Here is a 15,253-nt window from a genome sequence, read left to right as displayed (position 1 = left end):
TTTGTTTGGGGTACAAATGTACCCCACAAAACCGTTAGCGTTAGTGTTTTGTCATGTGTACACAATTCAAAAAAAAAATTATATATTTTTTTTAAAAGCAAAATATCGATACATAGTAAGCGAGAAACTTATGTAAAATTGTATATGTTCCAACTCTGCTGAATAATAGTATCTGTTCTATGGTATAACAAAGCACTATAGCAAAGTAACTAGAAAATGCGTTTGGATCGGTATCGTAATTTTTGCTTTTGCGGATGAAAGAGTCAAAACACATTCGTGAATATGATTTGTATATACTATGCAAGACGCATCATTCGATTCGTTATCTTCTGCAGCCCAGGCTCTGGAACATACTTACTTTATACACACGTACAATGCACCGGCCCTACCTATTCCTTCGACGCCTTCCTGTTTCATCTCTGTTGCTGCATATTGGTGTATTTTAAACGTTTGTGTTGGCGTTTGGTTTTCAAAAAAGCACCGGAATAAATATACTTTTTGATCGGTTTTTGAAAAAAAAAATTGTTCAAAAGGAAATATAATAAGCTTTACAACGTCGTATAAATGGTCAAAATCGATTTGAAACTACCGGAGTTATAGCAATATGAAGAAACAAGGGAATTTCGACGTATTTTAAAGACTTGTTCTATACAAAATGAAATTTTACATACTTAAATAGTCAAAACACGAATATTTTTAAATAGGTTCCTTTACGAATGATTTTAGAATAAAACTATGCAATTTAATTATAAATTTAATAAAAATTAGACATACTAGAGCGATTTTAGTTCTGGGGTACGAATGTACCCCACAAAACCGTTTACGTAGAGAAAAAGTCGCCGCGGCCTAAGTAGCGGTTTTGAAGTACATGTCGAAATTTATATTCCATTATAGAAAGTTGAACCGATATTTTCCGATAAATTCCTGTTGACTTGGTTTATTACTAATTATCATGAAAAATAATACGCAAAGAGATTTTAGATGTGAAACACGTATTGTTAAATGATCTTTCATGAATGTTCGTTTAAAAAATTAAATAATTCAGGCAGTTTGCGAATCTGAAGAGACGGAATTTTATGCAAGAATGAAAAAATACAATATTTGAGCACCAGAAAATACGACGAATTCTAGCGATTCAGAGGTGCTAACATTTGGTACGGTTATATGTGTCATCCATTCGTATTACGAAGTATAATTCACTACTACAAAAAAGACTGCGTTTTGTGTATAGACGCAAACAGTGTCATGAAATGGATGGGTTGTTTTGTTCAAAACCCGACCCGAGCCCGAAAGTCCAAGATTTCATAAACCCGGACCCGACCCGAACCCGAGAATTTCAAATTTGAAAACCCGGAACCCGACCCGAACCCGAGAAGCTTAAACTTACAGAACCCGAACCCGACCCGAAACCCGTCGGGTTCGGGTCGGGTCTGGGTCCAAAAACCCGAACCCGACCATCTCTATTTCGAAACACTAAACTAAACATAAAGTGACTTTATTAAATACTTGCCGAAGAATGTAGAAAAGTTGTCTGCGTTGCCACACCATTAATTATTAGCACTTTGGTCCATAGGCTGCTTTGTTTTCGTGATACAACCCTTTTCCTTTCAGATAAAAACCGCCAAAAGTTTTATTGATAGTCAATACTTGTACAAGTCCATCAATAACGAGCGAATTTTTCCACCGCAATTCTAAACATTTGAAAAACAGTTTTTGTCTACCAACATCGAAGCCAACTTTGAAACTTTCTCGTGCCGAGTTTTTAGAAAACTTTTCACCATTCTGCGACTGCTGGTTGGCATCATCCTACTGCACTAACACACACTTTTTCCCACTTTCTCCGCCAACTTTATCTTGCCGGCCCAAAACTCCGTTCAGAACCGTGGTCTGCTGATGACTGTACCCGATTGTTGTTGACTTGTAAGTTACCCCCAAAGTTTTACCACTGCCGCCGCCGGTCTGCAATTAGGTCATCCAGCCAACCAATCGCAATTTTTGAGAGGTGCCAAAACATCATCAGCCAGCCCCCAACTAGTTACAGGGCTATTTACTGTGTATGTACCTACTTGGGAATACAAACAATGTACACCACCTGCTTCCTCTTTTCTTCCACTTTTCCCGTCTCGTGAAAACCGCTGAGCCTGGCGGTGGCGCCAACCGGGAAAACTAGCGTCATCATCGGAAAGTGATTTGTAAACTGTTCCGTGAACAGTTGTTTTTCGCCGGTTGTTTTTTTTTGTTTTGACGCTTTGGAATGCAACACAGTAGGCTAGCGCTGCGGTATGGTTAACGTGTGTCGGGTTTTTGAAGGGATTTTTAGACGGTCGATAGTTGTTTCTTGCTTCATCGAACAAGCAAGTTTAAAAACTTTCGACAGTACAATCCCTAGTGAATAAGTAAATGATGGAAAGGATGAAAAGTTACCAGGTTTTACTGAACGTCATATATTTTGACGTGGAAATGTAATGTGAACTAAAAAGTTGATTGAGAAAAATATTGTATTAAAAAAGAGGTTGGATAGTTTAATAATTGGAGGTATAAAATAACTTGCTTCTAATCATAGCGATTGGTTTTATACTTACAAACTAAATTTAGATGCAGTTAGAAAAAGAAAATTCAATACTGTAATCAACATCAGATGGAGTATTGTACTTACTCCATGTAACACGATGTTCCATATCCATATCGCTTTTGATTTGACAAGGACCTTCTTCCGGTTGTACAGGGGTACGCTCATGTTTTCATTGAGTGTACAGCTTGGACAACACAAACATTACAACTGTTACAAACACCAAAATCAGCACCTGACTTCCCAATAAACAATTTCCGACGCGGCTCTACTAGACCTGATGGTATTAAATTTCTCCCTTATTTCCGAAGAAGTGTATTTTCGTATACAAAACTGCCAAATCGTGAGCCAATTCCAAACAACAACAACCACGAAACATCCACATAGCGTAGCAGCTAAAAATACCAGCACACAATTATGGTACCTACACTCCAGTGAAAGCGAGCGATGATGAGGCGCACCTAAAGCACAACATCAAATATGCCGACGTGGTCGTCTTCAGCTTCCACGTCTTTTCCAACCCAGTAGGCTTTGCCCGTGCTCAGGGAAATCCACCCTTCGTTCCTCAAGCTTTTCGTAGCCCAGCAAAGTAAGCTGTGGCTTTCTTTTCTCGCAAAGTACGTTGCTCGCTTGCTTTGATGGGTACTGGATCCACCGGATGAAAATGTGTATATGTGACGATGAGTGCACATGATTCTTCCATCAATTTTCACCGTCATCGGAGCTTCGCACGCGAATGGATATACCACAAACAATCGATCTATTTCGAGAGTGGTTCTTGTTCCTTGCCGAAGAGCACACGTCATATCGAGCCAGCGTCGCGGCATCGGTTAAAAAGGACAACCGCTTGCGCGGGAAAGGGGCGCCACACGGTGCAAATTGTTTTGCAAGACTGAAGAACGTAGAGGGACGCTTTCAAATGATATTCCAAAGTAAAGGTAATGAATATATTGAAGCATAACCGATCTGTTCTGTCTCCTAATCACTATTAGTCAGTTTTCACGACGCCACCCGCGTTACGGTTTTGGAATGCCAGTTACACGCATTCGCAGATAAACGTCTGTTATCTGTGATTTGAATAAATTCAAATCCGTGAACCTAAATACGTAGAAATTCAAAAATGATTAAAAACAGAGAATTGAAGAAGATGTCGTTGAAGGTTGCAGGAGTGGGTGTTGTCCGAAATCTAATGGATTGAGCCAAGTAAAAAGCGTAGGCGTTTGCAATGGGAAAGGTCATTTCAGAAGAATCTCTAAATAACGAATTTTTTAATGATTGTTATGTCAACTTTCCATCGTTTCTGATTCCTGCGCCTGAGTGTCAAAGCGATGATAATCAGCAGGCCTTTCCCGGGAATCTCATTTCATTTCGTTCTTTCAATCCCTAAAATCATTACCACCGGAAGCACGATTTTCCAGTCCATCCGTAGGATGATAAACATAAATTCATTCCGTCGATTAAACGACTCCTCTTTTGTCAGCAAAAGTTCCTGAGTTCCTCACTACCCCCCCTTCAGGGCTCAAACTTACCTTGACCCCGGTGATAGCGGTTGCTGCACCGGCACTTCCGCCTTCAGAAACCGATACAAATCGGGCGTGGGCCGCGCGACACTGATCGACGACGAGCGTTGCCGGTTGAAAACGGGTGACTTTTGATGTTGTTTAAATTCCTGCTGCGGGCGGGGCGAGAGTAAAACGAACACAACAACATGAGGAAACCTTAGTGAGTAAATTGAATGGTGGTGGGGTGCGCTTACCTTGCTGGGACAACAGTTGCAACCGGCCAATGGCAGGCAATTCCCGGTCGGGCAATTTCCGATACCGAAGGTGGTGGCCGTCGACGATGCCGCTGATGCTGAGAAGGAGGCACAGGAACCGCCGATGGTGGATTTGTTGACACCTTGGCTGAACATGATGGAGGCCGATGGGGAGATGGAGGATGATGCATTGGAACGATGCACCCGAAGGGAGTTGTTCCTGGTGTGGTGATGTGGTGGCTTTGCCGTGGGTTGCTGCAATTGTTGGTGTTGTTGTTGTTGGTGATGGCGCATGAAACAGTAGGAGGTGGTTGTTTTTGTCAGCTTTGACGAGAGGTTTTTGCTGCTGCCGCTTGAACTCAGGGCATCTTCCTCGACTTCGTCGCTGTTTTCTGGGGGGTGAGACAGAAGAGAAAATGTTGACAGGTTAAGTGACGGTTCAGTATTTGCTTTGATGGAAGGAGGAACATGGAAGGATTTTATTAGTAAATTGATTTTTTCTACACCACAATATGAGAAATAGATCTGTTGATATTTGATTGATTTTTCATCGTCAATCAGAACACTTCTGAATCAGATCGTCTGAAGTGTACGTAGTAGGTTACATGAAGTTTATGCTGTACATTTTTTACTCTCCCCTTGAAGTTACGATTAATTTTCGACCTTCTGATGCTGACATGGAAGTTTCTGATAATTCCCAAACTGATTCCCCCGATTTTCTCAATACTCCCCAAATTCGAAAATATCCTTTTAACTCATCGTTCGAATTTATTGAAAATTTCTCGAGATCTTGCTGCTAACTACCTGTCCGTAACTCAGATGACGCGCGTTTGAACAAATAAAGTACATTTTATAAGTGAAAATAAGATTGCTATCTGCGAGCGTTTTACGCGGAACTGCAGCGTCTACGTACCAACAAAGGTGGTAAAAATGGCTGGTGTGATGTTCGCACCGGTTCTGAAGTGTAACTACGGGGTTGGCTTCTTCAAAGACTTTAACAGATTAAGTTTTTAAATTGCAAGCAATTGCATTCATCAAAAATCGAAGGGAATGAAACTATTTACTTCTTGTTCCAAACAATGAAATCAAAAAGATTTATAATTTACATAAGTGAACCTAAACAACTCTAGAAATTCGCAAAATTATGTTTTCGAAAATTTCGATTTTTTGGATAACACACGTCTTTAACGTGCTATACAAATATACAACATTGGCATTTTAGTCATATTATAGGTTCATGTAGAAGAAAATTCGATTTCGGAAACTTTTTATTGCCCAAGTAACCCAATACGCATTATAATGTAACCTAATGTCCAATTTAGATACGCATATAGTGCCGTCCTAAATGTCCTTTACTCCCCATATGCTTATATAATGCTGATATAAGGCCAGAAAAGGAAAAATATGCTGTTATTACTGTGCAGAGATTGACAGCCCGATTTAAGCAGTACTGCTGCTATTATATAGCACCAATGTATAAATGTCACATATGAAAGCACGATATCGACACTACTCATGCTATAAGAAAACTTCAAATGGTTGCCATTTTCCACAATGTTTTTGCAATAGTTTCTTGTCCTTTTCAGTATTATAAACAAAAAGGAGGAATATTAAAGTACTCTTTAGAACTGTAATTGATTAATGCATAGAACGAAAACTGAACGAAATTTGGTTCTTACAGGATATGTAAACTGTTTTAAGACAAGTCTCGGCTGGTATTCAGTAAGTCTCGGACATAGGTACCTTATATCGTCAAGTGGCTAGTGGCTAGGATATATTACATGTGTTCGAATGCAATGAAGTATGACGAATATAATTTTCAAGAGGAAAAGAATAACGAATAAACCCACAGTATATTTTTTTTCCTTTTTTATTTCGACTAATATGTAGTCACATTTTCTTTTTTACTTATTAACGACATTCAATTAGCTAGAGATTACTGCTTAGGGAAAGTTATGACAAATGAGATCCATAGTACTCAAGCGAGAGCAAGGATGTGAAATATATAGATCGGAAGATTAGAAGTGGCAGTGTCATTAGAAACAGGCTTAAAATCATATGGGCTAATCTTTTGTCTTCTGTTGGCAGGAGTCGAGATTAGGCAGTACAACTATGCACATTTGTTTATTTGTTGTACCGTCACCAACAGAACCCTTGGCCCCAATGGTGGTTACTTAAACTAATTACATTTCAGAATGCGCATTATTTTAGTTTTTATCGAATTCCTTGTCAGGTTGAAGTCAAACGCCGTCGCCACGCTGTTAAACACACGCTGGAGTCCGGTAACAGCGCTCTGGCGCCCATAGTTAGTTCTCCTGAACGGGACTCGCAGAAGAGAGTTATTGCGCAGAGCTCGAATGCGAGCTTGAAGATCGAGGCGTCCGAGGATTGTAGGGCAATCCACCCTGGCTGACAGTAAGCCCGAGACGAACAGGGCTCGAGAGCAGTTCCTCCGGATGCTTAGAGTATCGAGCTGTACTAACTGACAACGGTTTTCGTAGCTCGGCAGCTGAAATCTGTTTTGCCAAAGAAGATGTCGGAGTGCAAAGCGTATGAACAGGCGTTGGACGGCCTCGATTCTGTCGACACCGTTCTGGTAGTAAGGGTTCCAAACAGCAGAACAATATTCCAGTGTTGAGCGAACCAGCGCACAATAGAGAGATTTTAAACAGTATACGTCCTTAAAGTTTTTCGCTATTCGGAAGATGAACCCAAGCTGTCTTGAAGCCTTATCCACAATGGATGATGTATGTGGTTTGAACGTTAGTGCCGAATCCATGATGACTCCGAGATCCTTGACGCTAGAGTGTCTTGGAATACTCGAGTCGAAGAGATGGTAGTTAAACTGAATCAGATGGCGTTTCCGCGTGAACGTAACGATTGAGCATTTGCTCGGGTTTAAACCATTCTGTTTAGATCACACCACGTACTAAAGCTGTCCAGTTCCCTCTGAAGAAGCTCGGCATCGGTTTTATCCCGTATTTGTTGAAATATTTTCATGTCGTCGGCAAAAGAATAGCGGGGTCCTTGTAATTTGATGTTGACGTCATTAAAGTAGAGGAGGAATATCACTGGACCGAGATGGCGTCCTTGTGAGATGCCGGATGTAGCGAAGAATGGTGTAGGTAGACAGTCCTTAATGCTGATTTGGAGTTGCCTTCCATCGAGGTAGGAACGAAACCAGCGCAGTAGTTGTCCATGAATCTAACTCACACAAATTGCTTATTCTCTCATACACACTCACAATCTTTCATTCCAAACGTCCAAACGTGGCCTTCGCGCCAACACAAACCTGGTCACTAATGCGAACGCCCGCGATCTCGCCAACATTCAAACACCCCGATAATTAAGTGAACATTTGCACATGAATCGTTCACGTCCGGAAGTCTCTACCCTTGATCCTAACGGCCCAAACTCATGCCTTCAGTTGGATCAACAGAAATAAAAACTAGACAAGACTTCCACGCGCGATCATTGAAGAACACGCGAACATGCGAATGGCCACACGCTTATAAAAATAATGTATCCACGCGAAGTTATATACACACTAGCACACGCGACAAAAACATACAAACGCTCGAGTCCTTCGCGATTATTTACGCACAACCTTACCCACGATCTCGCAAGCAGGATAACACCCCGGTGACTAAGGTGAACCTCCAAATGCCCGTGTTCGCGCGATCGGTTTCGTCCGGAAACCCCTATTCTCGGCGCTAGTAGCATAAGTCCAATGCCTTCAGGTGCACCAATCAAAAAAGTGATGCTCATATCCACTAAACTACACGGCGATATAAAAATCGAATTTATACACACGAAGTCACATACACAAGATAAACATACAAATGCTTGAATCCTTCGCGACCATCAACGCAACCTACAACCGCGCTCTCGCAGACATGATAACATCCCGGTGATAATATGAACGTCTCAGTACTTAGTTGGACAACTCTCGAAAAAAAATTACATTTTACCCGTCTATAAGAAGCACCAACCGGAAACCAAAATTTAGTGAATTTGTAATATAGGTCCGCTGATAATTTACCGGTACCACCATTTGTCAGTACCTGTTCGAATTCGACAAAAAAGGTAATTCTGGGTGGTATCTCGCGACCGTTATACTGAGAAGACAATATTTGGGGCCCAATTCTTACAGTCACGTCACCTAGTGACTAGAAGTAAATTCATTTCTAGTCGCTAGGCGACGTGACTGTATGAATAGGGCCCTTGGAGAAGCTAGGAATCAGTAGCGTCTGGCTCAAGAAGAAGCTAGGCTAAAATGAAAATGCTGTTATAATGATTTCAATAGATTAAACAGTAAACAAAAACGATTTTCGAAAAAAAATTGCAAATGCAACGCTCTAGTTCATTCCAAAACTATTAAACCGATTTCTTTCAAACGTTGCATACACATTTTATGTTAAAAATACCTAACCCCTACGTTGAATTTTTGAGATAAATTTTTAAATTAAGGAGGTTTTTTACTCATTTTAAATAAAAATTACTATTTTTGACGAAAAATTCCGCGTTTTTATGAGTAAACATTTAAATAAAAGAATTACCCAAGAACTCAACGTAGGGGTTAGGTATTTTTAACATAGAATGTGTATGCAAAGTTTGAAAGAAAACGGTTAAGTAGTTTTTGAATAGCAGGTAACACCGCAAATCATGTTTTTTTTCCAGAGACGTTCTACAAATAGCTTCGTCACAAAGTCGTTTGTCAATATTTTTGCAAAGAAAAATTACAGCATGTTTTTGAAATGGTACACTATAATGTACAAAAGTTTTGATAAATTTGCTTCACGTAAAGTTCTTAAAAAATCGCAAAAAAGTGTTTTTTTTGCGCTGAAACCTTTACCAAACCCCCCCCCCCCCACCCTTAAGTGTCCAGAAACTAAATAGTTCGGTATTTTCGTTCCAGCCAATGAATTTTTGTATATAATTCCGGCTTAGAGAACTTTACGTCTAATCGACAAAACTATTATGTTGCGTAAGCCATACCCGTTTTCGATGCGTTATCAATCAGGAGTCTGGAATTCGATTTTTTTCAGATTTAGTAACTTACGGTGTGGCTTCCATTTTTACTCTTAGAAACTGTTCCACCTCGTGGACTACTAGTCTAAGAGGAATACATCGAAATAGTGTTTTCGCGTAGTACCGGAACTGTTATTTTCTGTGATTCGCTCATTTGATTTTGCAGACGGTTTGTGCAGTGAATAAGCAACAAAGTGGTAGATAGAATGGATATCCTTCCCAGATGCACAGTACTGCCTCAAATAGCGATTTATGTATTTTAGGCATTTTAATAATAGTAGATAGCTAGTGAATGAGTGTTTGCCAATGCCTCGAGGTTTTAATTAATACCAAAAACGCAACGTAGCATGACATACCTCCTAGCCCCGTGTCATCACAGTTACAGAAACAGAAAAATACAGAAAACCACCCTCTCCCATATAATGCTACATCATTTATGCATGGACCCCAATTCAGATTTCCCTATCAGAGAACACTCGACAGCCGGCAAACTTCGTGGAGCAATGGGGAGCTAGGACGACCCCTATTTTATCCCGAAGATCAACGAAGCTTTGGTTCAGGGGGGTGGATGTGACTTGGAATTTCATTTTTTGTAATCTTTTCGCTCATGTCCAACCACCTCACGTTGAATGCGCGTTTACGCTATATTAGGCTTACAGGAAGTTATATTTGCGCCTGTGCTGAGGGCTATCACGACATCAAGCACGTTGTCTGGTTATTGTGACGCCAGGTCTCCGAAGTCCGAGTTATCGACCTTCATGATTAACAGAAAGATTGCGTTTTTTGATGTGATTGAACGTCTTTTGTTGTATGGAGTAAAACCTTTTGAGTCAGTCGGTAGTTGTTTCCTTGAAATGGACGATTTTCTAGTATCGTCCTTCCTTAAAGTTTCAAACTCATTTTGCACTACATCTGAGATTATTCGATGCACCCAATCAAATGTCGTGAAAGTGAAATACGAAATCCTAATTACACATGTCGTCTTTCGATCCAATACCATTTAAAGAAACGCTTTAAATGCAAGTTATTATTACCAGTCTGTCTTTGCTCCGATTTTTTGGTTTAAGTACTCTGTAACTCCTAAAACTAGTTAATAAAAAAAGAACAGACCGTGCCTAGAATGGACTACGCCAAAATCGGACCTATACTGTATATCAATAAATCAGTGAAGACAAGTTTATTCTATAAAGGCACTGCCGGTCAGTGGAAGATTGAGGACAATTCCAAAGCAACCTTAGCTTATAATAGAGCGTGGAAAAAAGTGATAGCAACAACACATTGCAAGCTCGCTGCATCGTGTTAATATGCCAAACATTTCTAACCGCATCACTGATCTTACGTCAATAACGCTAATTATTTACATCACTTCGAACCTAGCTGTCAATTTTCGCCAGGGGGAACAATAATCACGAACGGCGTTTCCCCCCCTTCCACTTACTGCAGAACGCCATTATCGCAGTAGGCTTCTACACAACCACTAACTATACCGATATTGCCAGTCTGGCGAAGCGACAAGGTAAATTTTTGCATACTCACGCAGTGCTGCCTTCTTGAAAGCTCAACCCGGCCCCCATATGGTGCAGCCAAAGCCGGACCGTTGCCAGATTTAGGTTAAACGATAGGAATACTTGAGTGATATACGACCACACACATACACAGTACACGGGGCAGGAAAGCCGTTTCCGCCTTTCATTTTATGCTCGAGTGAGCGTCTTTTGAACAATGCCATGCACGGAAAGTAATTTGATTAAACGAAACAAAAGCAATTTTGTTCTGTCGATTAGTTGACAGAACTGGTCTAATGAAATTAAATTCATTTTTAAAATTCAAATGCTTTAATTGTTATTTTTTAAGGAACGGAAATTTATCAAAAACATGACAATGTAATAAGAGTTCAAAAAGTGATAGGATTTAATAACAATAATGGATTTCCAACAGGGAAATTATTCGAAGACTAAAGACATTATATTGACTAGAGTGAATTAGCATATAATAAATAGGATTATTTGGAAACGGCGATGACCGAGCAAAACATAACAAGATTGAAGAAAGCTAGGGTAAAACTGGTAAAGACTAGACACCCGATAACGGATAATAAAATAAGGTAACATTTTTAACCATCCACTTTCTAGTAGGAATTATGATGGCTCATCTTTCCGTGTACATTTGCTTCAGGAACTTTCTTTTGTACAACTGTTCACTTCAGTTGCGAAAAAGGAATTACGAAATTCAACCAACTGCATATTAGCTTCAAACTTTCGAGTAAAGTGTGATTCAAAGAAAAACTAACATCACTTCTACCAAGTGGAATGAACTCACCTGGAATTGCGAAACAAATTAAACCCAAATTAACCGAATTTGGCGAACTTTTTCCCGCAAGCAAACAACTCGTTACGAAAGCAAACTTTATTCAAATTAATGCGCGGCAGGTAACCAGAGTTTTCTCGTGAACCGGTCTACCATATGTTATTCTTATCAGAAACGCCTCTGCTAGCCACAGCCTACTAGCTAGCTCAACGGTAGGCGGGCAAGAATTTCAACCGCGCATATAAGCAAAGCAGTGGAGGTAAGACATCCGATGATTTCGTTATACCTTCCCCGCCTCACCCCCAAAAAGCTGTGTTCACATTGATTACCCTATTTGTGCCCCGGTGAGAAAGGTGGTGGTTTCCTTCCTGCCGCACTGCTGCACCACCACCACGAGTTGGGGTTATTTTCCGCCCGTAACTTAATTTCCGCTCGAGTGGATATTTCTTCCCGCTTCTTGTCCATTGTCGTCCATCGCCGCCGTTTGTCGTCTGGGAGCTATCATTCGGCAACCAAATACCAGCAGAGGGGACAGGATCGTCTGAAGTTGCCTTCCTACGCTTCGCGATCTGGATCGCATTGTTGTCGGAAATTCCGCCGCAGTTGTTGTATTTTATTACTTGTTGAAATGCGAGGCCCAGCCTTTTCGGTTTGTTTGTTTGCTGAGCGTTCTAGTCGAAGAAGTTCGGAATGTTCACTGAATGGAATGAAATTTGTTTTATTTAGTTATTATTTGTGAAGACATTTCGTGAAAATTCCTTTTTCTCTTTGCTCAGTTCTACCTAAGAGGAAAATTTGCTTGAAGGACACTCAAATAAAATCGAATTATATGCATCGATTTTCTCTAATCGGTGGCATAGCAGACCGCGTTTGCCGTTAACTAGACACTAAATTCAAAAAGTTACACATCTTGTGGAAAGGACTTTTGAAATTTAGTGTTTAGTTAACAGCCAAGGCAGTCTCTTGTACCACCGAACCATCAAATCAGTACTTTCGTGCTTCCCGAGACATCAGTTGTTTAGGGCAAACAACTGATGTCTCGGGAAGCACAAAAGTACTGATTTGATGGTAAGACAGCGAGCTTGAAAACTTGTTCGCTGTTCGAAAACAAGTTTTTAAATTTAGCTGTCACCCCAACAAACCAGATCAGCAGTACTTCCCGAGATATCAGCTCCATTCACAATTGTCGTGTGACTTCGTAAATTTATTGTCGTAAAATCGTAACAGAAAATCCTACTTGAGCCTTTTCAGTGTCAACCAGCGAATCGAATATTTCCCTTAAAACAAAACAACTGCCCGTTTCTGAGATAGGATCAACTTTTATCAATTAAGAAAGTATGTCAATCCTCTGGAAATTTGTGAAGCGAACCACAACGATGCTATCGATAAGCAAGCGAATTGAAAAACCCCGCAAAAAACTTCTCTACTCTGGTGTCGCGTTCCGAATCAAATCCGTAATTATTGGCGAAGGATGTCTGCACTGTTTTTCGTTCCCACGCAATAGCTATCGGGCGAATAAGTACGGCATAAATTTCTGCAGGGTGCTGCTAGAGAAATACGGGACATACTTTTAAATTTAATTTGTTTTCACGTTCTTTCTGAAACGTTTTTGTTTTGGGCATTTTTTCGATTATAATCATTCGAGCGCACATTTTTCTCGCCCGTAGCAAAAATAAGTTCAATTTGTTGAAATACATGTCTTTTCACAGGATTCCAACTACCTGAATACGAATTTGATCTGTGAGTAGTACTGTGGCCTGCTAGCTTATACCAGTTTCCGAATAAAAATATTCCTTTAAAAGATTTTTATTTCGTTTATTTGATATGGCACGTTTACGTTAGCCTGATGATGCGAAATTCTTTGTTTTGTATTGTAATTTTGTTAAAATTATAGTATTACAATTAGAACAAAAAACGTCTCTTCAGAATTCGACACTAACTTAGTGCCAGGACGATGCTAGTTCCAAAAACGGAGGCCCTATTTGTCTTTCTGAGCAAAACCCCTAGTCAAGCGTGAGGTTTCCGTCCTCGTTTCAGTTTTCATATTTCGAATATACTGCCTATGATCGCAAATCAGCCTCATAAAGATAGGATATCCCATAGAAAACGGGCCAAATATGCGATCATGGGCAGTATACGTGATGCGTTTTTATCACTAAGGCATATGAAGACATGCTTCTGTAGGTATTTCTAAAGCATGGGCGGACTGAACTGGATTTGCGCCCTTCTGTAAGATGGATGTGGGTTTAAGTAGGCGAGGAGATTGAGTTTTGTTAGAGCAGTTTCGGTTTGTTTCAATAATTTGCAAAGCTAAGGTATAGCGATTCTTGGTAGTCAATCCTAAAGTACTGATTGGTTTTTATTATTATAGGTTTGCAAGAATTGGTATTTTAGGATATATTCATCACCGTGGTGTTTATTATAATAATTAAAAAGTGGAATACAAAAGGAAACAATCAGTTCACCAAAAGAGAGTCATGATTAAATTTTACGAACAGTTTCGCTTGCTGATCTCTTTGTAGCTTCATTCGAAACACTTTTACAACTGTGTTTTGACACGTTCTGGGGTTTTAAATTCACAATTTTGACGCATTCTACAGCACAAAACCGAAAATTTTACAAGCGAACGGGTGTACTTTTAAGTTTAAAATTTATGCCACGTCATGTCTTAAGCGTTGCTGGACTCAAATTTATTTTCCCCAGTTTATCCAGTTTGGGTATCTGTGCATATTTTTCACAAAGTTGCTATTTGTAACACTGTGCTACAAAATAAAAAATAAATACAACACAAATTCACATTTGGTCGAAACTACCTTTAAAATCTCAATTTATAACAAAAAAAAGTTTGGAGCTATCGCTACTAAAATTTTAGTTACGCTGTCGTTTTTCAGCCGATTTTCAATTTTTCAACTGTTTGAGAAAGAAGAAAAGAACTATGCTATGCTGTGTTCCATTGTTGAAAATACTAAGTGGTTCTGGGACAACAATATGAAAATAACCACAATTTAGCGACTGTGTTAAGAAAGTTTGCCAAATATTTTTTATATAGAAGCGGCATTGTTTTGATAAAAATTTAGAGAAATTTTTATTCGGCATCAAACAACCTGATTATCATCAAAATCAGTTAAAAATTGTCAAAGTATTTATAATTTTCCAAAATTTACTTTTTAGTACGATTACGTATAAAGTAGAGTGCGGTCAAGTAGGTCAGTTTTTTTGGCGGGCTCGTGCGATGGTATTTTTGCACTGATTTTGACAAACAAGCACTCGTTGGAAAGGTTCCTGCATCTTACAACGTTTATAATAATAATTTTATGTCTGGCTAAATGTTTTTCAAACTAAATCCAATATGGCCAAGGTACTGTTTTCGATGTTTTTAAAATGTGATGGTACGATAGGTCATTATGTTCGAGGTTAAATAAAACAATGTACACGTCTAGAAAATCAGCGGTTCAATTTTTAGTTGATGAGTATAAATACTGCAAATAATTTAAAAATGAACAACACAAATAATAAATGCAATCCATTGACGGCATTCAGGTAATAAAATGAGAAAGAGGCAAATTGTGCGAAAAATCATGAAACCGCTG

The 15,253-nt window shown here is 39.5% G+C and overlaps 1 protein-coding gene across 4 annotated transcripts in view; it reads right to left on the bottom strand.

Annotated features, from left to right (window-relative positions):
- LOC131687790 (uncharacterized) overlaps positions 1 to 15,253 on the bottom strand; it is a 161,440-nt gene that overhangs the window by 32,765 nt on the left and 113,422 nt on the right. For 3 of the 4 annotated variants that reach the window (XM_058971886.1, XM_058971893.1, XM_058971889.1), the window contains exons 4-5: positions 4,326 to 4,717; positions 4,099 to 4,241 (exon numbers count right to left, since the gene is read on the bottom strand). In XM_058971886.1, the coding sequence (XP_058827869.1) occupies positions 4,099 to 4,241; positions 4,326 to 4,717 (535 nt within the window). The remainder of the gene's footprint in view (positions 1 to 4,098; positions 4,242 to 4,325; positions 4,718 to 15,253) is intronic. The other variant, XM_058971899.1, reaches the window with a different exon arrangement.

Source organism: Topomyia yanbarensis, chromosome 1 (assembly GCF_030247195.1).
Source record: "Topomyia yanbarensis strain Yona2022 chromosome 1, ASM3024719v1, whole genome shotgun sequence".
Taxonomy (NCBI): Eukaryota; Metazoa; Arthropoda; class Insecta; order Diptera; family Culicidae; genus Topomyia; species Topomyia yanbarensis.
This window is presented reverse-complemented; position numbering and strand designations above follow the sequence as displayed.